Source organism: Prenolepis imparis, unplaced genomic scaffold (genome assembly GCF_030444845.1).
Source record: "Prenolepis imparis isolate NDT839.2.m4 unplaced genomic scaffold, iyPreImpa1.0 SCAF_3, whole genome shotgun sequence".
NCBI lineage: Eukaryota > Metazoa > Arthropoda > Insecta > Hymenoptera > Formicidae > Prenolepis > Prenolepis imparis.
The window spans coordinates 14,498,984-14,520,984 of NW_028141161.1; the positions used below are offsets into that span (position 1 = coordinate 14,498,984).

Below are 22,001 nucleotides of genomic sequence, written 5' to 3' on the forward strand. Positions count from 1 at the left end.
ACTTTATATTATTTTTTTTTTTAATATCATTCTTTTTAACATAAAATCGAAGCGTAGCGCGCGCTTGTGTTGTTTTAGTACTATTAAATAATAGTATATTAAATAGTATATATATATAATAGTTTATTTTATTGTTGAATATCTTTACTTTTTAGTTCTTTTTAAAAGTTTTTTTAAAGTCTAAAAATTAATTTTATTTTATGATTAAAGAGAACTAATTGATTTGTACATTTACATCTGTACGTGTGTGTATATAGATCAACTAGCTTATATCATAGATATAAATAGATAACCAAAAGTACAATAATCGAATAATGATTATCAAGACATTATCTTTTGATATTAATAAAGTTACAGATGGAGATTTCCAAAAAATGAAACAAATTTAATTTATACATTTATACACATAAGTTAAAGCATACGAAATAATTATAAAATTTCCTATTTGCACATTACAAGAATGAGAAAAGAGATATATGTATATGGCATGACATTATAAATATTCGGAGTTAAGGGAGCTAAATTTATCGTATGGAAAAAACTGAAATATATTATATATTGAAAAATATAAAATACAAAAGTTATAGTGTCAGACGTTTCGTCCAGACGCGCTGTCTCGACCAAGTCGCGTAATGCGGTTACTTGATGAAAAATAAAGTCGGGCAAGCCGCCACCGGAGGATGAGTATCGTCATCGATCCTCCGGTCCAACGCCCCGGTATCTATTTTCATACCGTCTAACCTATTTATACATCATCATACGAATAACGTTCCACTTGTATCGGTGCACGTCGGCGCATCAGCTGAAGCGACATTTTAACACCTTAATCCTACTAGATTCAAATTTGCTTGTCAAGAGAAATATTTGAATTTTCAGGAATTATTGCTAAAGAAAAATAAGAATCTTTTTCTTGAAAATTTTCAAATATAATTTATTTTAAGATATTCTATTATTTATCTATTGTCCAAAAATAGATGAATTAAAAAACATTAATAAAAAGTCAGATTTATTTAATTACTTGGTATCACTCCAATTTGTGGCCTGTGCACAACTAATCAGTTTCAATGAATAATTAATTTTTCTTGACACTGACGCACTCTTTCTAGAGCTCGTTGAAATTTAAATATTTAATAAAAATTCATTCTGCGAAGAATTAGAGAATCCCACTCAATCTTCGAAATTGCCTTATATTTATTCAATTCTTTATTTCTATGTTTTACCATTTTTCTATTTACTTATTCTTATTCCAATATTTGAAAGTAAAGAATTTATTTTTAATTTTATCAATTAGCTACACTATTAAATAGTGATAATGTATCAGAAGTAAAACATTTAAAAGATTGAGAAATTTCACAAGCAACATTTTTTATTATGGCTATATTTAGGACTAATCTATACTTTCTGATAAAAAGATAAATTTTCTTTTATTCGCTTTAATCTATTTAATTCGTTTTTATAGGACTTCATCACCTAACCACTTTCGATGCACTTATCTTTCAGGGGATCGGGACAATTACCAATCGTGTAGGCGTGCGGATTTACGACGAAGTCACCCAGAGCATTTCGACGGTGGGGTTCTGCGTACGCTTTACGATGTTGCATGATTGCCCTCTGACGTCAAAGAAAACGCTCCCCGGTGCTTTCACGTATATGTACGCGAGAGAGGGCAAAGGAGTTTGCGAGAGAAAGAGACAGGACTAAAGGTCGTTCATCCCGTCATTGGGTTCAAACGCCTTTCCTGGAGCGGATGCAATCTATAAAAACGTGGCGATGATAAGAACGAGGATGCGCGCGATTGCGCGCTGGAACACGCAGGACACATCTCTCGTTTATTAGATGTCGCAAATAAACCTCCGTATCTCTCGAATGCAGAGGAAAAAGGGAAGAACTGGTTTTCTTAATTCGCGCCGTAATTAGCCAGCTCTAATAAAAACGCGCGGCGCGTCGACCTTTATCGCGAATCTTAATCTCGAAACGGTCTTAAATCTGAAAGCGCCGGAGTAATCTGAACGAATGCCCGTTCCGTGAGTTATTTTCGGAATCGACGACACAGACACACGTATATGCAATTTCCGATAATTAAGAAAATAATCGGCACTATTTCCATGCTTGTCGATAACTTTAGCGTAAAAGTTGCATTTGTGTGTGAAGAAAGTAAATCGACAACATTTCGAATTAGATGAACTTCTGTCTGGGATACTCTCATTTATATTACATTAAACTATTCATTCCATTCTAATAATAGTAATTATTTATGTTATAATGTAGCATTAATTATAAAATTATATGTGTGCAGATTATAGGCATACAATACGATTTTTAAGATATTTCAGGACTATAGATAAAAATTATGTTCAATTAGTCTTTGATTGCAAATTTTGCGGCCAAATTGATTATTTAAGGAAAATTAACGCATCTATAATTTTCAGCAGATAACAAAAAAGCGAAAAAATAAAATGCTTTTCACAAAATAACTTCAAGAAAAAAAAATTGATAACATATTATTTTAATTTTAAAAAGAATTCTAATTTTAAAAAATTTATTTACAATCATATATAATATTTAAAACATTAAAAATACGTAGAGAAAGAGAAAAAAGAGAGAGATGCAAAATAAATGATATAATATTTTATAATATTTTAATAAAGAAAAGTTCCTAAATTAATTAAAAAATCTGTGATATTATAAGAAAGAATATTCAGTGAAAGGGATACAGATAATTATAAATATCTGTATCCCTTTCTAAAACAAGGCATGTTAAGTCAATTCTATTATGTATAATACTTAAAACTCGATTATTATTTTTGACAGATATCAGCTGATTTCTGTCAAAAAATATTAATCGCAGATAAGGTATTATAACATATTATTTACAACATATTTCTTTCTATATTTTAATTTTTATAACATATTATTTTAAAATTTAATTAGCAAATTTTTACTTTATTAATATTTTTGACAGATATCAGCTGATTAAATCGTCAATTTGCTAATTAATATTTAAAATAATAATTTCGTATAAAAATTAAAATAATAATGTTTTAAATAATATGTTATAATTCTTTAAATTTGATTAATATTTTTGACAGAAATCAGCTGATAACTGTTAAAAATATTAATCGAATTTAAAATTTAAAGTATTATAACATATTATCTAAAATATAATATATATATATATATTAATAATTTTTTATAGAAATCACACACAACTGATTAAAGCGTTAATTTGCTAATTAAAGTTTAAAATAATATATATTTTAAAAATTAAAATAATATGTTTTAAATAATATGTTATAGTTCTTTTAACTCGATTAATATTTTTGATAGCTATCAGCTGATATCTGTCATAAAATATTATTCGAGTTTAAAGTATATTATAACATATTATTTACAACATTATTATTATAATTTCTATAACATATTTTTAAAATTTAAATAGCAAATTAACGCTTTAATTAGCTGATTTTTGTCAAAAAATATTAACCAAGTTTAAATAAACTTTATATATATATTTTTTAAAAATATTATTATGTTTAATATAAAACCGAAGAATTGCGGGCGCTTGTATTATTCTAGTATAGTAAAAAGGAGAAATAAATATTTTACAATATTTGCAACTGTTCCAAATAATGTTTCATTATTTTAGCATAATTCAATTGTGAAAAAATTATGCAATATAATATAATAGAACGAGTGTATGACTCTAAAGTATTATCTTCTTTCTTGATTCGTTTATGTAATTATAAATTACAGATGAATTTTGAGAAGGAAAATTATCATAAATTCTATTGTAATAACGAGCGACAGAATAAGAATAATCGCAATCGGTTGTTTTTATTTTTCTTCTTTTCAATATGTCTTCCCCAAAAAATAAGAAATACTTCTCTCTCTTTCTCTCTCTCTGTTCGTTCTAGAATAATAAATATAGCCGACGGGGGCGCAGATCTATTTCTGACCGGGGGTTAATATTTGATGACGGCACGGTTGCTGCTAGTGTATCTAAAAATACGCAATCAATACAGCCGACTACATGTTAGAATTAAGCTTGCACGCGCGCACGTGTGTGTTTGTATATATATGTATACTTTATGTAAGATTATCAACCCTTATATCAAAGGATTCATTTCGTATAAACATGCATATGTAAAACTTCAAGTTTGGCTCAGAAATACACGTAATATTAAATACTCGCGTGTCATGTAACATGTTAATAATATTATCTAACAATGGAAGATTATATAGGTACAAAATCGAAGTACAAAAAGTCAATTTTCTGTATTTAACTGACTTCGAAAGTAATTTTTTATGTTAATCACTTACTTAATATGATGTACATGGACACGGAGAGAATTTTCTCTAAGAATTTACCCTGAAAATCATGGTAATCGTGAGACAATATGGTATGGAAAAAATTTGATGAGAATTTCTCTAATTAATATTTATCACAATAAAAATAATATCTATCACAATAAAATATATAAAATATGTTTGATTAATTTTACTAAACTGCATAGTAAAATTTTTCAAACATGTTTTATATTTTAACGTGTAGATATTATTATGTTTATTGTGATAAATATTAATCAGAGAAATTCTCATAAAATTCTTTCCATACCATATTGTCCCACGATTACCCAAAATTTCAGGGTAAATTCTAAGAGAAAATTCTCTCTGTGTAACACATCAGATTAAAGATTTTATATATAATAAGCAAAATTTGTGTTAATTTATGAAGATAATTTTTCATCTCCTTTTAAGAAACAATAAAAATTTCTCTATCTATTTTATATTTTATGATAGAAATATTTAAAATGAATTAAATTATATAATGCATATTCTATATATAAAATATTCGATATGATATACACAAACATAAATATACGATAGATATCAAGTGCACGAAATCATCGTATATAATGTACTATATAAACATATCGTTGTAATGTGTTGCTCACACGAAAATCATATATGCTTTTCAGAAGCAACGAGTCGCAGCTTTTACGACACCTGGCAGGCGCTTCAATCGCGATACAATCGCGTTTACACCTTTGCCAAAATCTTTCTCGTCCGACACTCAACTGCTAAAATCATGGGAAGGAAAAACGAGACTCCGAATAAATTGCAAGGCAATTTCGAGACATTTTATACGCCAACAAATTCTGCGAACAAAGCGCAAAGACTAATATTAGATTCTATAAAGCTTCTGAAACGAGACATCGAATGCGCGAGCATAATGATCGCGTCGCGGTTACGCTAATTTGATTTTATAACTTGAGAAAATTTCCGCAAGTGCATTGCAATCCGGCATATAACAGAGTTGTTTGTTTCCAGGATTTCTGCGACTTCATTTTGTGATCGCGTCGGTCTAAAATGTGTGTTTCGCGATAAAGATAAACTTATAATTCTAAAATATTTCAATTTTTTTACACACAGAATAATCATCTTTAATCTTTGAATATTTCGCATTAATGTCTTAATAATGCGCGTGTAAAGCACAGATATATTGCCTCTGAAAAGAAAGAATAAATAAATGTTCTACCTTGACGTAGTCACATTGGAAAGCTGTTGACTCCGCCAAAGTCCCGCCAAAGTCCCCATCATCCTCGAAGAAGACTTTTAAGATGCAAATACAGCACGTACAAGCGTGATCAGATGTTTCCAATTGAGTGGGAGTTTTCCGTAACCCCACTTTTTTCGCGCGCGAGATTAATCTTACCGCGATTATATCACCACGACACATTGCATCACAATTTATACATTTACACATGCGGTCGCACTTATATTTTCAATGTCTCTTAGTTATACATTGATTTGTACCTTTTATCGTGCTAAAAATTGCGAAAAACAACGGTTTTTATTTAGCTTTACGCGAACTTTTGCGGTAGATCTACCATTGATTGATCGATTGATAGGAAGAGGGCGCCACTGAATGGACGTTGCAACTTTAAGGGCAATTCGCAGATGAATTTGCATAATCGTCTCATGCATATGCATTATAAAATTATAAAGAAATTGACTAATCAAATGTCGAACATTTAAAGATGTCATTATTGATGAACTTTTCATATGATGCTTGATTGACTAATTTTTTATGCATATGTATTATGCGACTACACAAATTTGTTTAAATATAATAAGTGCGTACGTACATACATATACTACTCTATACTTATTAGATGATTCATGATTTTTTAAATAAACAATTTAGATGTGACATTTCCGAAAAATAAATTATCTCAATATATATATTGTTTTTATTATATCAATATATATCCTTTTTTATTATAAAAAACGAATGTGTTTTTCTTTAAATAAATTTATTTAATACTTTCAAGCATCATGGCCTGATTATTCTCGTTGTCATTAACAAGAGATTTACAACAAAATTTAATTCCAACTTTTTTGGTTTTATTAATCAGCGCATATATATCAATTTATTCGAGACAAAAGATAATAATTAATAAAAAAGGTAAAATCTAAAAATTTACATTGACCTAGTAACAGAAATATAATTATGTATAGTATATGTAGTATATTGTATATTGTAATATATTATAGTTCATTCTTTATCTATTTGATAATATATATAATTAAGAGTGCTAGGAATTACATCTTTTTCTTATACAAATTATTACAAAATGCTCTTGTCTTTATTTATTTATTGTCAGGATAACATGTTAATGCATATCAATATAAAAAAAAATAAAACAATTAAAAAAATAATATTTTATGATCATCTGTTACGACGCATTCGTAATCAGATGCCTGCGAGCATTTCCGGGCTATTGTTTATAGTTAAACGCGGCCATGAACTCTGAAAAGACCATGACTATTCCCAGTTAAACAAAATCAATATGCATTACATAGCGCAGCCTCGTTGTGAGAAAAAACAAAGCTATCTCTAATACCAAGATATAATATCGTGATGACGTCAGAATCGTCATGGCAACTCCCTTAGTTCACCCACGCCATGTGGTCGCATCAAATTTAATTTAACAAAACATAAAAATTATTCGGACTAGAGAATAAGCTCTTATTAGCGTTTCATGATTGTGTTAATCATTTCGTAAGAATTCGTATATATATACACGTAAAAAAAGAGGAAACAAAATTGAAAATATTTTCTAAAAAATATATATTAAATAAAATATATTTATATCTATAGTCATTTATATGCAGCTAAAAGAAATATTTTTGTCTCTTTAAATTGAAATTAAACATTTCATATTATTGAATAAACAGAATAATCATGCAGAAATTGCAAGTGTTTCTTTACACTTAAAACAGTCTTAATTTGTAATAAAATAATAAATTGAAGTAAGAATCATGAAACTTTTCGAATTGTGAATTTTCGAATTGTGAATATCACAGTCAAATATATATACATGTGTGTGTGTATGAGAAACTATCTCACATAATAAAAAGAAATATTTGCCTTCTACTTAATTTAAATATACACATGTTTTCAAAAAAATAAATTAACTTATGTTACATTAATGTGTATGTTTCAAATTCAGCTTCTATACGAGTAAGTCTCGTCCATATCTTCTCAAATTCGTTTATAAATGGTTTGACTAATCTTGACTCATTTGTCACTATCAAATTTTCAAAATTTCCAAAAAACGCTCCCATGGTCCAATTTGCACTGCCAGTTATTAAAATATTATCATCAATAATAATAAATTTATGATGCATCAAGCTATCTAGTTGTTCAAATTTCGGTATAATGCCTGCAAATAAAATAATAATATTAACTATAAAATTATCACACTATCTATATTTGATAACAATTTTAGATTATACTATTCTGGCTATACATATATTTCTAATTAAATATATGATTTTAATATTTGTTACAAACCTTCTTTGTGAAACAACATGGTTGGGCTTCTATCGTTTTGCGCCATAGATTCATCCAATGCTATCCTTACAGTAACACCTCTTTTGCGAGCGTTTATAATTGCCTTTATTAAGGGTAAAGATGTAAAAAAATACATACATATGTCCAAAGTATCAGTTGCAGAATCCAAATAATCTATAATCCTCCTATAAATGTGTGAAATATATTTAGTCAGACTGCATTAAGCTATAAATAAATAATTTTATTTGTCTTATTTTATATTATACTAAAAAAGTTACCTAAAATATCCTGCTGCACAATTTGTCTTTTTACATAGTTCTTGGTATTCAAGATGTGATCGGCATAGAGCAGAATCTTTTGAAAAAAACATGACTTCAAAGATTTTTGCTCTGTCTTCTGTATCCTTATATTGTTTTACACAGCCCTTGGAAACCTTAGCGGCTTTCTTTGAAGAATATACTTTATATAATTGCCAAATTACTTCTGTCATAAAAATACCAGAAGTTACTATAATAACAGTTTTCATCATTTTTAGAATTTCTATTATGTAGAATAATTTCCAGAGTTTTGCTGCAACATATAATACATATTTGCACATTTAAAATTCAACTTCTCTTTTCTAATTTAGCAAAATAACACATCACATTAATCTTAATTCAACAAATACTAGAAATTTCTAATAATTCTAACTGTATATAATTCTAACTAAATAATTCTTTCATTCTTATTGTTTCATATTTATTATTTTATTATTAATATTATTATTTATATTTTGTATTAATATTATTAAATAGATAATATTTTTCTTTTTTAATATGCGTGTAAAATTAAACATTTTAACAATCTTCGATTCTAAAATCATCATAGCGTTTGTTATTACCAATTATTTATATCACAAATCATAAGACACCTTGTATATCGATTTCAAACAACTCTTTTTTATATTTGTATCAAAGATAATAATTACAGATAAGATTTGATAAAGACGTGTAATTGAAAAATAATACTGAAGAAAACACGCGTTATAACGAAAAGCTTCATAGAAAGGAAGTCCAACTTGAAAATATGAGAGATCCCACTGCGCGCCCTCTGCACGAGTGCGTAAAAGCGAATCTGATTGGCTGCTCCATATTGGTTTCATTCTGACATCTCGAATCGCCTTGTTACGTCATTCGATATATCGACTCACAAGTTTTTGTTTCCTCATATCAGGCACCGAATAATTCCTATTAAAATTAATTGCGTATACACATGCATAACACGTGCACTTTCAAATAGAAAGCCACACCTTCCTAAATATGACAGATATGGCAATTTCATCGCGCATATCATCGGCAAATATTGTCAAGTAAAGCAAGGCTCGAATCGTCATCGCGCTCGACACTCGAGTTTCGATAGGATATCGAGACTTTTGGCAGCTCCGAGAGCGAAGATGTCCGCCGATGCGACAGAACAGAATATTATTAGTCGCTCGGTCGGCCGTGTTTGTGAGTGAATAGCAGCTGAATGCGCAGCGCGATTCTGTGACGGCGCGCTGACGTGCGAAGAGCGTAGAATAATCTCGTCGCCCGGATATTGAAGAGCCGCAGGGATCATGGGTCTCTTCCCGACTTCCTCGCCTTTCGACGCTGACGTCGGTGAGTAATGCTGTGACGGCTCACTTTGCGTCCTTCGTATGAATCATGACGGGTGAGCGAGTCATTCTCGTTGCTCTTATTTCATTATCGCGAATCCAAAATTATCGGGGTCTGTTCTACCTAGCCTAAGTACGATGAACAAGCTCTCTCGCGCATTAAGCGGTTGTTGACATTTGACCTCCAGTTATTAGATTTTTAGCGCTGGCTGGCCCTTCTTTCAGCACTTTGCACTTGAGCCTCGCGTTCTTTTTACACGAATGATTTTATGCACGAAATGAAATAATGATGATTTCGTCGATGGTTAATGACAATTTGTTACTTGACGTTTTGATTAGAAGTAATATAGTATGATTGTAGAAAGTATTCCTTCTTTTGTCGCGTTATCTACCATGTTTGTTTTAATCATTCTGTTATGTCTGTCAATTATTTTTATCTTTGTGTATTGCTACAATTATATAGTTTTATTAAGAAACATTTACTATTATTCTTAATTATGTACGTCATTTTGAATATTTGTGATATATTTTTTTTTATTACTATTGTTCATATGACAGAAAAAGCAACTAATGAGAACAATGTAACGGAGGAATGGGGGAAGATAATGGATATCTGCGACAAAGTAGGCACCTCCAGTCAGAATGCTAAGGATTGTTTACGCTCCATTGTTAAGAGATTGTACTGTCAAGATCCACATGTTGTTATGCAAGCTATAACAGTTAGTACATCGTTCTTTCTCCAAAAGAAAACTTAATTTCTTAATATTCTATCAAGTTTTTAATTATTCACTTTTGATTTAGTTGTTAGATGCTTGCGCCAGTAATTGTGGAAAGATATTCCACTTGGAAGTTGCGTCCAGAGATTTTGAAAATGACTTGAGGAAACTCATTAATCATCCACAACCAAAAATTGTGGAGAAAATCAAAGCGCTTTTGAAGAAATGGGTAGAAGGTGACTTTAAAACAGATCCACAATTGAATCTAATACCAAGTTTCTACAATAAACTGAAAAGTGAAGGCCATGACTTTTCTTCTGTCTCAGATACAGTGAGTATCTCTATTTTGCTGCATTATTATTATTGAATTTGTTCCATTAGCTATAGAGATGTAAATCATTTGCATTTAGTGCAAAGTCAAGTATTGAATTACAAGACAAAATTGCATTATTTAAATGTCAAATAAGACTATTAGTTGTCGATACTGTCTGTTTCTCTTTTGAACTCTTGTATCATATCTTATAGTTACTTTATAACTCGTTTTAGATGTATTTTAAATAAATTTTGATTATACAAACATGACATATTATTATTTTGATTGTTATATTATTCTTTTTAAATTTTATTCTACTTGTGTAAAAATATCTTTTTTAGCCAAAACGTTCTAGTGCTCTGAGCAGAGATCCTAATGTAGTAACGAATTCGCAAGAAGAAGCAGATATTGCGAAAGGTAATATATAATTTAATATTATTTTTTTGTATAAACTAATAACATTTCAAACTTATTTCTATCGTGTGTGTGTGTGTGTGTACAATAAGTATATATATATATATATATATATATATATATATATATATATACTTATTATACAGCTAATATTTTTTTTTTAAATAGCTATACAACTCTCATTACAAGAAAAAGCACATACTCAAAGCACCTCATCGCATAGCTCACCAGCTTCTAAAAAGAATACTAGTTTATATCCAAGTATGAATTCTGTACTTGCATCTACAAGTACCTCGGAAGGCAGAAAAGTACGTGCTTTGTATGATTTTGAGGCTGCGGAGGATAACGAACTGACATTTTTAGCAGGAGAAATAAGTACGTAATAAAAATTACAATGCATGACAATATACATAGATATATGACATTTCTTTCTAACTGTGAATTCAACTTTCTAGTTAATATTTTGGACGATTCTGATCCAAATTGGTGGAAAGGTAGCAATCAAAGAGGCGAAGGGCTCTTTCCCTCCAATTTTGTTACTGCTGATTTATCTGTTGAACCAGAAGAATTTACTAGTAAGATATACATAACTTAATTAATTTTCTTCAATATATTTTCAAGATTAAACGTTTTTAAATTATTTATTATTTGTGATTGAAACAATATATGAATGTATTTATGTACAGAATTAGAACATAGTAATAAGAAGTTAGTGCAATTTGCGGAAGAAGTAGAAGTAAAAATGGTGGTAAAACGTGAGCCAGAGGTGGTAGAAGTTGAAATAGATGAAAAGAAAATGGATAGATTGTTACATCTGTTTCACGAAGCTGATCCACAATGTGATACGTCCGATCCTCAGGAAATGCTTGATTTAGAAGGTAACTATAAATATAAATTTTAACGAAAACATCAAATTAAGTAATATTACAAACATTTTCTATTATATTCTTATCGTTGCATTTTGTAGAACAAGTTACTGCAATGGGGCCTCTGATCGATGCAGCTTTGGAGAAAGTAGACAGGCGGCATGCGCAGCTTACTCAATTAAGTTCTGATTTGGTTGACGCTCTTAATTTGTACCATACTTTGATGAGAGAACCCGCACCTCCAACGCCGTCTGGTTACACTTTGCCCAAAATGCAACCACATATAAGTCCTTATCCATTCCATAATCCGGGACCACCACCACCACATGTAAGTTCACAGACAAACTTCAAATAACGATGTCTATAATGATATTTGACAGTAACATGTATCTTACAATATATATAACATGTATCTTTCAATAGATGTTTAATGGAATGCCGCCTTCTCCATTTCCTACTGGAGTCGGCTCAGGTCCAGTAGGACCATACAACGCAAGCTTGCCGAACAACGAGTACATGGGTCCTACTAATATGCCAAGCATGACTTTGCCGCAACATTTTCACATTCAATCTGGACCTCATCAACATCTGCCTGGACATCCACAAGGGCCATCTCTGCCACCGCCTGATCAAACTAGCCTTCCTTATCAACCACAAGGGTACTTAATTTATTTTCCTTTTATCGTAATATTGATTTCACAAAATTCACACTGTAATAAAATGTAGCCATAATGCAAGGAATATTGTCACGTCAGTTTCACATTTCTTACATAGATACTTACGATACTTAAATTAGATTTTATTAGTAATATTAAATGTTATAAAATAATACTTTCTCTTATATTTTTTTTAATATAAGAAATAAAAATTTAATGTTAGCAGATATCCACCTCAGAGCGGCCCAGTGCCAGGACCATATGGTCCACCTGGGCCTACAGGACCGTCTGTAAATCAACAATCGCAATATGCTCCTCCAAATGGACAACACATGATGTAAAGCAAAACTGTGCGTTACGCATTCATCTTGTACTCTAATTCAAGCTCTGTACAATATATATATTACTATATTATAATTATTTAAATAAACATACCCAAAGTAGCCAAAGATAATGGGTTTTTCATAAAAATTTTATGTTTAAATCTACATATAGGCACTATTGACACTATTGTTTAGCTGCATATATGCAATTAGAAAAAGCAAAAAGTGACTTACATTATCTACATCACATTTATATTAATTTTGTGATCATTAGATATTTATTGTTTAGACTGTTCAATTTTAGTTTATACATTCCTTCGGCCCGTTTGGTTGTCGTTTATTATTTTATATATGTGAATCATTAAATGTTTTAATGTGCATTATATACATATTTTAAATATTCTATTATATTATCAAAATTATATATATATAAAGAAAATTAATTCATATTCTTTTGCATGTTTAAGTTATACACTTTGTCATATATATGTGTCATAAATTGTAAATTTCTTTTTAATTAATAAGTCTTGGCAAAGTCAAACTAAATGACGGGTTTCAGAACTTGTATATGAATGAAAAGTTTGAGTGTTTTGTAGTTTTCTATTCTGCTATTAAACCTCGATAGAGTAATCGCCAAACGGAGACTGCAATGTGATTACTAGAAAATGATTGAAGAGATGTTACAATCACAAAAAATGTTAAAACGCTTATAATTGTCGAACAATGGTTAAAATGATTTTTGAAACAACTTTTGCAAGAAAACGTCTTAATGTGGTCTAGTCTATCTATTGTGTACAATAAGACTAATTCCTATTAATCGTTAAAAAGAATAGCAAGACTGCGAGAAACTTTTTATGGATTGTTAATACATAATAAATACGCATAATGTAAATATATATTTATTACGAAACGTCCCTGCTTCGAACATATTAAAGTTATTGTGTTATATTTCAAGAATACAGGGCATATCGTTATGATTGGTCAAAACTTTTAACTTCTAATATAAATATGAGAGCGATATAGTAAAGAAGGAGAGAAAAAGAACATAAAAGAGAGATATATACAATGGCAATGCGTGCAACATTTAAATGAAAGTGTAATTTAAGGCATAATATTTATGGGGCATAAATATTTTATAATTAGTATATTAGATATACTATAGCGAATAAAAACGGCAACGAGATAGAGATTAAAAGCGACAAAAATAATAAATAAATTTTATGAACAGGCGCAATTTATGCTATGTATGTTAAGTTACCATTAAACTAGCTTTATTTATATAATCTATTATCGCTTCATTATATTCCTTCTCCCTCTTTTTCTCTTTCTTTTTCTCATATATGAATTTGTTTAGCGCGTGATACAAAATAAAATATTATGTAAATAGCAAACAAAATACATTTTTCGAAATGTTGATTTACTTTTTTCCTAATATATTTCTCAAATACTACAATTATATTAACAAAATCTTTGGAAAGAAATGCTAAAAAGGATATAATGAGAAAGTATTTATTCTTATAGTAAGTTACTAAAGAATAAATATTAACTACTATCTCAAAAGCGAAAATTTGAAAGATTAATTGTTATCCTCTATTATAAAAAAAAAGGTCATGTGTACCGAGAAGTGCGTGTTCTGAATCGAATATACGTATACGGAATACGGTATTTGTGCGATCATCGATGATTTGTTTTTCGCGCGCATGCGAATTAGTGTGTAGAGATATCGCAAGAAGTCGTGAGTATCGAACTTGGCGCGCTTTTTCCGCGTTATTCTCCCGCCATCAAGTGCGCGTCGACAGCCATTAAAGTTGCATATACGCGGCTAAGCTGCTATAAATGTCGCGTGCTTATTAATTGTATTTGTAATCCTAATTAACTGTTTTTGTAAGTTTACGCACTTAATTGTAATAAATTCGTTAGTGAATGCCATGTAGAAATGGCAACAACAAAAAGAAAGAAGGAGAAGATTCGAGGCGGCATCAAGTGACGACGCGGAGTTAACATGAGGTATAAATAATTTATTATTTATTTATTATTATTTGTAAAAAATTAAATAACGAAAACTTTCGGTATAACCAAACGCACCGACATCCGCGTTCGGCTCTTATAGCCAGTCTATATTTCATATATATATTTAAAGATTATATATATATGTATATATATTTGTGTATTTTACAGGTTAACGGTATGCACTACGATATGTACTATATGCTACGAAACTCGATTGCTGCGCATTGCATCGGTGAGTTAAAAATATTTTATACTTTAATTAGTACACAGAGAGAATTTTCTCTTAGAATTTACCCTGAAAATCATGGTAATCGTGGGACAAAATATGGTATGGAAAGAATTTCTCTGGTTAATATTTATCACAATAAAAATAATAATATCTATCACAATAAAATATAAAACATGTTTGATAGTTTGATTAATTTTACTAAACTGCATAGTAAAATTAATCAAACATATTTTATATTTTATTGTAATTGATATTATTATTTTTATTGTGTGATAAATATTAATCAGAGAAATTCTCATAAAATTCTTTTCATATCATATTGTCCCACGATTATCATATGATTTTCAGGGTGAATTCTAAGAGAAAATTCTCTCAGTAGTTAATGAATTTGGGAAAATAACAAAATAAACTGTATAAAATATATTAACTAAATGAATAATATAAGAAACGAACCAAAAAATTAAAATTTCATAAATTATTTAAATATATATAAAATATTTTAAATTATTAATATAAATATTTAAATTTAAATTTGCAAAGATAATAAATGTAAAAGTATAATCTTTTTTATCATTTGTTTTTATAAATTACTTATTATTAAATTATATTATAATTATATTCAAAATAAATAAAAATTATATTAAAAACAATAAAATTTAAATTAGAATAAATAATTTCTATTTATATATTACAGATCAACGTAGCAACTCAAAAAAGTAGATCTCAAAATATCTGAAAGCAACAAAAGGAATGGTATCGGATGCCGGAGGAGAAATTTCTAGGTATTTATTAACAATTTATTAGTGCATTAAATCAAAATTTGTTAGTTTAAATATATTTGTGTTTATTATTGTCGCACCGAATATAAAATTCGATACACACACATATAATAATTTTTTTACATATTAATTATTTTAAGCCCTGTTACAATTTGGATTTAATTTCTATTTTATAGATCAACTTAAAAGCTGAAGACGTCGACAATCTGAGAGGAGGAGGAGGTCTGGGAGAGACATCGGGCGTCGGCGGAGCAACCCTGGGGTGAAGATTTATTATTTGTTTATTAGTTATAATTATTAAATTAAAATAATTTATAAAATGTTTTAATTATATTTCTGCTGAGGACGCGTAAAAAATATAAAAAGCAATGCATACAATAATAGTTTTCTGAAATATTAATTATTATTGACGTTGCTACAATTTGGATTTTATTTGTATGTTACAGAGATCAGCGTAGCTTCGATACGATCATAATTCCGCTGTTGTGCATCAACCAGTGAGTGATAAACCATTATTTTATTATGAGTATATTGTAGAGATTAGATGTAGTATTGTAGAGATTAGATTCTGCAGATATAGATGTTGATAGCTTTTTATATATTTCTAAAAAGAATTCTTGTTATATAATACTAAAATTATTATTATATTTGTATTAATTATTATTATAAAATTGTTATTATTATTATATTAAAATTATTATTATAATATTTATATATTTTTTATTACGCGTTGACCGTCACGAAAATTTGATAATCAATCAGTGCAACCGGCTAATCTCAAAGTATAAAATAAATAAAATAAAGTAACGCGTAGTAGAATTTGCATTAAAAATTCTAAAATATTCTTGTAAATTATTATGCAAATTTTTAATCACTATTCTTTTCTTTTTTAATCGCGATAAAATATCTGCAACATCTATTATATCTTTTAGATATAATGGATTTTAGATATCTTTTAGATCTCACGCTATTTTACTACAATTTTGTAGTTCGTTTTAGTGCGGGAGTGTCGTCCTAAGTATCGCGTCTTTAGTGCGGGAGTTTCGTTCAAAGTATCGCGCGTTTAGTGCGGGAGTGTCGTTCAAAGTATTGTGTGTTTCGGAAATCGATGAACTTTATGAACTTTAACAATGAACGGATAATTCTGACCAACCCGACCTGAGAGGAGGAGCAGGCCTAGGAGGCATCGGGCGCCGGCGAAGCAATTCTGGGGTTAGTATTGTAATACACTGTATAATATATTTCTTATAAATCGCGTATACGCATTATATATATATATACATATATAACCTTCTATTTGTATATTAAAATGATTTAAACAAAAGAAAATTAGAAAGAAATATTTTGATATATAAATTTTATAAAAGTTTATATTATAAAAAATATAGTCTTTATACACAAAATTTATTATTATTACTCAATTATACATTATTTACTGATGATTGTACTCATCGAATTTAATGGACTATAATTTGAATTTTATTTATATGTTACAGATAACGTAGCTTCGATGCAGTCGTAACTTCGCTGTTGCACATCGGTCCAGTGAGTGATAAATTATTATTTTATTACGAGCTAACGATATTTGTAGAAATTAGATTATGTAGATGTAGATGTAGATGTAGATCTAGATCGTAGCATGTAGATAGTTCCCATTACAACTGTTCAATTATTTTTATAAATAATTATATATTACAAAAGAAGAAAATATATTTCCAAAGTTCATTGCTCTTTCATATTGATGATTGATGAATAAGACGAGTTTATAAATAACATAAATTAAACTTGTTTAGGATTGAACATCTGTTATGTACGAATTAAAGTTAGTAAAAGATAAGCAGTGACATTTCGTGAATTACTCTGTGTACTGATAAGGGTTAATATGAAGTGTTGGTGTAGTTCATTGAATTTATTAAAGCTATAAATATACATATAGTGACGAATTTCTAAAAGTCACGGGTTTAACTTAAATCTATTTAAAACAATATTGACTATTATAATAATTTAAATTTAATTTAATAATAATTGAAAATCAAATATTGCGCCTTACGATACACATAAATGTAATAACTACTTCATTTCTTCAAGTTACAATTATACCTTACGATATGTCGTATGTGTGTGTTCTTCTATATTTTTTATTATCTTTCGGAGGACCATTTTATTAATGTTTTCCCATATTTTTAAACGAACTCTTTCATTTTTTAATGTTTTAATCGTTAGCGGCAATAATTAGTTTTAAGCTAATCTTAAAGTCGTGTCATAATACCTTCCGTTATGTCACGTGTTTTTTCGACACATTTCATTATTTTTCGGAGGACAATTTCATTCACGTTTTCTTATATTTTTAAACGCGTTCTTTCATTTTTTAAATAACGTTTAATTATTTGGAGCGATAATAAATTTTTTCGAAATAATGGGGTCGCGATTTAGATACCATAACGTTATGTATCATGACACGTTTCTTTTAATATTTTTTATTATCGAACGGAGACCCATTTTATTCACGTTTTCTTATATTTTTAAACGCATTATTTCAATTTTTTAAAAGTTTTAATTATTAGGAATGATAATTAATTTTTTCGAAATTTTAGGATTGTCATTTAGATATCATAATGTTAAGTAAGGACACGTCTTTTTTTAATGCATTTTATTATCGAACTGAGGATGTAAATTTTACCCATTAGGGAAGATATTTAATTTTCTCGAAATTTTAGAGTCGCGATTTAGATAGCATAATGTCAGGTCATGACACGTCTTTTTTAAATACCTTTTATCATCGAACGGAGGACTATTTTATATTACGTATATCACTATATTTAGAGGAACCAAAAATTCATCATTTGTATATATCGATAGTATATTGTAAAAAAATTATTTTTATACCAAACAGATACGAGCTTATACATATTCTTTTATTTAATATACATAATTATCGATACATAAGTATCGATTTTGAATATATAAAGGCGAGCCAAAAATGCATTTTGGAGATGAATTTTTGGCTCGCCATTAAATATTCAAAATCGATACTTTGTTGCCGCGGACCTTATACTGCCCCCATACATAAATTATGTATATTAAATAAAAAAATTTGTAGGCTGGTATCTGTTTCATACAAAAATAATCTTTTTACAATATACTATCGAAATATACAAACAATGAATTTTTGGCTCCATTAAATATAGTAACATACGTAATATAAAAATGCGTTCCATAGAGTCCGCGGGGACATAATGTCGATTTTTAATATTTCAAGACGAGCCAAAAATTCATCTATTTTATATTTTGACAGTACATTGATTGCAGAATATTTTGGTACCAAGCAGACACCAGCGTACAAATTCTTTTATTTAATATACATAATATAAGTATGCGCGCCGCATCCGTGGCGACATAGGACCATATTATGGATCTTCTTTTATCGATAAAAGAAGATCCAGAATATGGGCCATTGTGTCGACATTTAATATTTTAAGACAAGTCAAAAATCCATCGAAATATACGAGCGATGAATTTTTGGATAGTCTTTAAATATTAAAAATTGACACTGTCATGGATCGCTGCGGACGCTACTGCGCATACATTAATTATGTATATTAAATAAAAGAATTTGTAGGCTGGTGTCTGCTTAATACCAAAATATTCTGCAAACAATGTACTATCAAAATATATAAGCGATGAATTTTTGGCTCGCCTTAAAATATTAAATATCGATACTATGTTGCCGCGGACTGTATATTGCGCATACATTAATTATCCCTTTCTAAAAAAGGCATGTTTTTGACATTGTTGTCCCTTTTACGCGATGCTAATTAGCTGTCTCGATTCGCGTTCTGCGTTATATTCATATAGCATATTAGCATATAAGCATATTCTTATAGCATCGAGCAGCTGTCATCGCGAGGATTAGCAGTTTAACAGTTTGTCCAAAATAAAATAAAATAAAATAATATATTATGTTTTAAATAATATGTTATAATACTTTATGAATATGTATATATATTATATACATGTATATATAGTATATGCATTTATATATATATATATATATATATATATATATATATATATACATTTATGTACACATTTATATATATATATTTAAATATACATATATTTGTATTTACATATATCTCTCTTTCTATATATATATATATATATATATATATATATATATATAATATATTTTTATTTCCTCATTTCGTTTAATCTAACCGAATATAATTACGCGCGCGAAGTGAAGTTATATTATTTTTTGATAATAAAATCTCAAAAATTGCAACGCATGCATAAAAATATATTTATTAATTAAGCAATGCATACAAATATAATATTTAAATCTTTAACAGGGAACAAAAAATAGGATTTTCTAAAGAATTTTTTGAAATCAAAATATCTGCGCTTTCATTAGACTCACGCATCTAATACACATCCACTGCACTGCACGTGTCGCGTAAGACTAGACTGGACTGGACTTGGACTGACCGCAAGACGCTGAGCGAGCAGAGCGAGCAGCGGTGTCCGTGTCGCCACCTGACGGTGATACCTAACTTCACAGCCAAGAGTGAACCGGACCCGGCGAAACATCTCTCTCTTTTTATCCCTTCTATTAGACTAACGCGTCCCATACGTTCACCATGCTGCACGTCTCGCGAGAGACTAATCCCCACCACCGACCACAAGACTCTGCGCAGCGGTGTCGCCAACTAACAGCGCAAGCCAACTTCACAGCCAAGAATGAACCGGGTCCGACGAAAACATCTCTCTCTTTCTATCCTCTCTATTAGATTAACGCATCCCACAAGTCCGTCACGTTGCGCGTCTCGCGCAAGACTGATTCTCGTGCGAGATATCTCGATCGCGAGACTAGTGATCAGTCATCAGTCCCGCGCGAGACGCGCAGCGTAGCAGATGTATGGAAATGTGTGAGTCTAATAAAAGCGTAGGTATTTTGGTCAAAAAATTCTAGTAGAAAATTTTATTTTGTTGTTCGCATTTTCTGTTAAAGATTTAAATATAGTATTTTTATGCATTGCATAATTAATTAATATATTTTCTTTATGCATTGATTGCAATAATAATTTTTATGCTTGCGTTGCAATTTTTAAGATTTTATTATCAAAGAATAATATAATAACTTCGCTTCGCGCGCGTAATTAGTAATTATATTCGGTTAGGATTAAACGAAATAAGAAAAAATATATATATACATATATACACAGGATGTTTCAGGAAGAATATGGTCAGCATTCTAAGACATGATTTATACATATTATTTTAAGCAAGAAAGTTTATATAAACATGTGTCCTATTCTGGTTAGAAAGATACAACATATTCAGTTTTAAGAACAAATACATTCATTAACTTATTAGAACTAAATTCTATGAAATACAAAAATTTAATATAATTGTTTCATAGCATTTGGTTCTACTAAGTTAATAAATGTATTCGTTCTTAAACTTGAACGCGTTGTATCTTCATAACCGTCCAGAATAAGACACATGTTTATATAAACTTTTTTGCTTAAAATGTGTACAATCAAGTACTGGAATGCTAACCATTTCCTCCATTTCCTCCTGAAACGCCCTATATCATTTATATATATATATATACATTTATGTACTCATTTATATATATATACATTTATGTACTCATTTATATATATATACATTTATGTACTCATTTATATATATATATGTATATACAGGGTGTCCGGTAATAGTCGCATCAACCGTCGTGTGCAGGTAGAGCTAGTTAAACCGAGTAGAAAAGTCCTCTACCATTTTGCGATATTCTCAATAATAAGAGAGATATTAATTAATAAAGATCGGCCAATTCGCGTAACGACGACGAGAAGAGACAGCCCAGTTTTATGTCGTTACTAAGCATGCGGCGAAAAGAAACAGTATAATGTTACACGGTTGCTAAGCGCGCGATGAAGCGGGGAGGAGCGCTTTACAAAAGACAGTAACTCCATACGAGTAGCGCTAACTCTGGACCCCCGAGTGGGCTGTCTCTTCTCGCCGCACGCTTATCATCGCGCGAATTGGCTGATTTTCTTTAATTTATTTCTCTCTTATTATTGAGAATATCGCAAAATGGTAGAGGACTTTTCTACTCGGTTTAACTAGCTCTACCTGCACACGACGGTTGATGCGACTATTACCGGACAGTACTCTGCGTTGATACCACTGCTT

At 29.6% G+C, this 22,001-nt stretch overlaps 3 protein-coding genes and 1 long non-coding RNA gene across 6 annotated transcripts in view; 2 read left to right on the forward strand and 2 right to left on the reverse strand.

Annotated features, from left to right (window-relative positions):
* The window catches only part of LOC145933995 (uncharacterized), a 157,865-nt gene extending 151,984 nt beyond the window's left edge, over nucleotides 1-5,881 (reverse strand). The window contains exon 1 of the mRNA XM_083034122.1: nucleotides 5,540-5,881. The gene's annotated coding sequence lies outside the window, so the exon portion shown is untranslated. The remainder of the gene's footprint in view (nucleotides 1-5,539) is intronic.
* A 645-nt stretch (nucleotides 5,882-6,526) lies between these two features.
* Nucleotides 6,527-8,890, reverse strand: Zuc (Mitochondrial cardiolipin hydrolase zuc). The gene is made up of 4 exons (XM_083033343.1): nucleotides 8,742-8,890; nucleotides 8,140-8,431; nucleotides 7,862-8,046; nucleotides 6,527-7,730 (listed from the first exon to the last, which is right to left on the reverse strand). Exons 2-4 carry the CDS (start codon nucleotides 8,388-8,390, stop codon nucleotides 7,489-7,491), a joined length of 678 nt encoding a protein of 225 aa, XP_082889469.1. The 5' UTR covers nucleotides 8,391-8,431; nucleotides 8,742-8,890; the 3' UTR covers nucleotides 6,527-7,488.
* Nucleotides 8,891-9,265: 375 nt separating this feature from the next.
* Nucleotides 9,266-14,069, forward strand: Stam (signal transducing adaptor molecule). 3 transcript variants are annotated; one of them, XM_083033710.1, is made up of 10 exons: nucleotides 9,266-9,550; nucleotides 10,053-10,213; nucleotides 10,296-10,541; nucleotides 10,865-10,940; nucleotides 11,106-11,312; nucleotides 11,393-11,512; nucleotides 11,624-11,815; nucleotides 11,905-12,131; nucleotides 12,227-12,462; nucleotides 12,683-14,069. In XM_083033710.1, the coding sequence occupies exons 1-10, from the start codon at nucleotides 9,544-9,546 to the stop codon at nucleotides 12,798-12,800; spliced, it is 1,590 nt and encodes a 529-aa protein (XP_082889836.1). In that variant the 5' UTR covers nucleotides 9,266-9,543; the 3' UTR covers nucleotides 12,801-14,069. The 3 variants fall into 3 exon arrangements, with proteins under 3 accessions (XP_082889836.1, XP_082889834.1, XP_082889835.1); XM_083033708.1 differs by having other exon boundaries at nucleotides 9,267-9,498; XM_083033709.1 differs by having other exon boundaries at nucleotides 9,268-9,498; nucleotides 12,686-14,069.
* A 501-nt stretch (nucleotides 14,070-14,570) lies between these two features.
* Nucleotides 14,571-16,722, forward strand: LOC145934444 (uncharacterized). The gene is made up of 5 exons (XR_014425028.1): nucleotides 14,571-14,789; nucleotides 14,961-15,024; nucleotides 15,716-15,803; nucleotides 15,977-16,062; nucleotides 16,247-16,722. It is a non-coding gene; the product is annotated as an uncharacterized LOC145934444 (long non-coding RNA).
* The last annotated feature ends 5,279 nt before the right edge of the window (nucleotides 16,723-22,001 follow it).

Coding starts and splice junctions, on each gene's coding strand:
- Stam (XM_083033708.1), top strand. CDS start 9,456: ATGGGTCTCTTCCCGACTTCCTCGCCTTTCGACGCTGACGTCG. Junction 10,214..10,295: donor TTGTTATGCAAGCTATAACA/GTTAGTACATCG, acceptor CTTTTGATTTAG/TTGTTAGATGCTTGCGCCAG. Junction 11,313..11,392: donor ATTTTTAGCAGGAGAAATAA/GTACGTAATAAA, acceptor TCAACTTTCTAG/TTAATATTTTGGACGATTCT.
- Zuc (XM_083033343.1), bottom strand. CDS start 8,390: ATGATGAAAACTGTTATTATAGTAACTTCTGGTATTTTTATGACAGAA. Junction 8,047..8,139: donor TGTGCAGCAGGATATTTTAG/GTAACTTTTTTA, acceptor ACACATTTATAG/GAGGATTATAGATTATTTGG. Junction 7,731..7,861: donor CATGTTGTTTCACAAAGAAG/GTTTGTAACAAA, acceptor TTTTATTTGCAG/GCATTATACCGAAATTTGAA.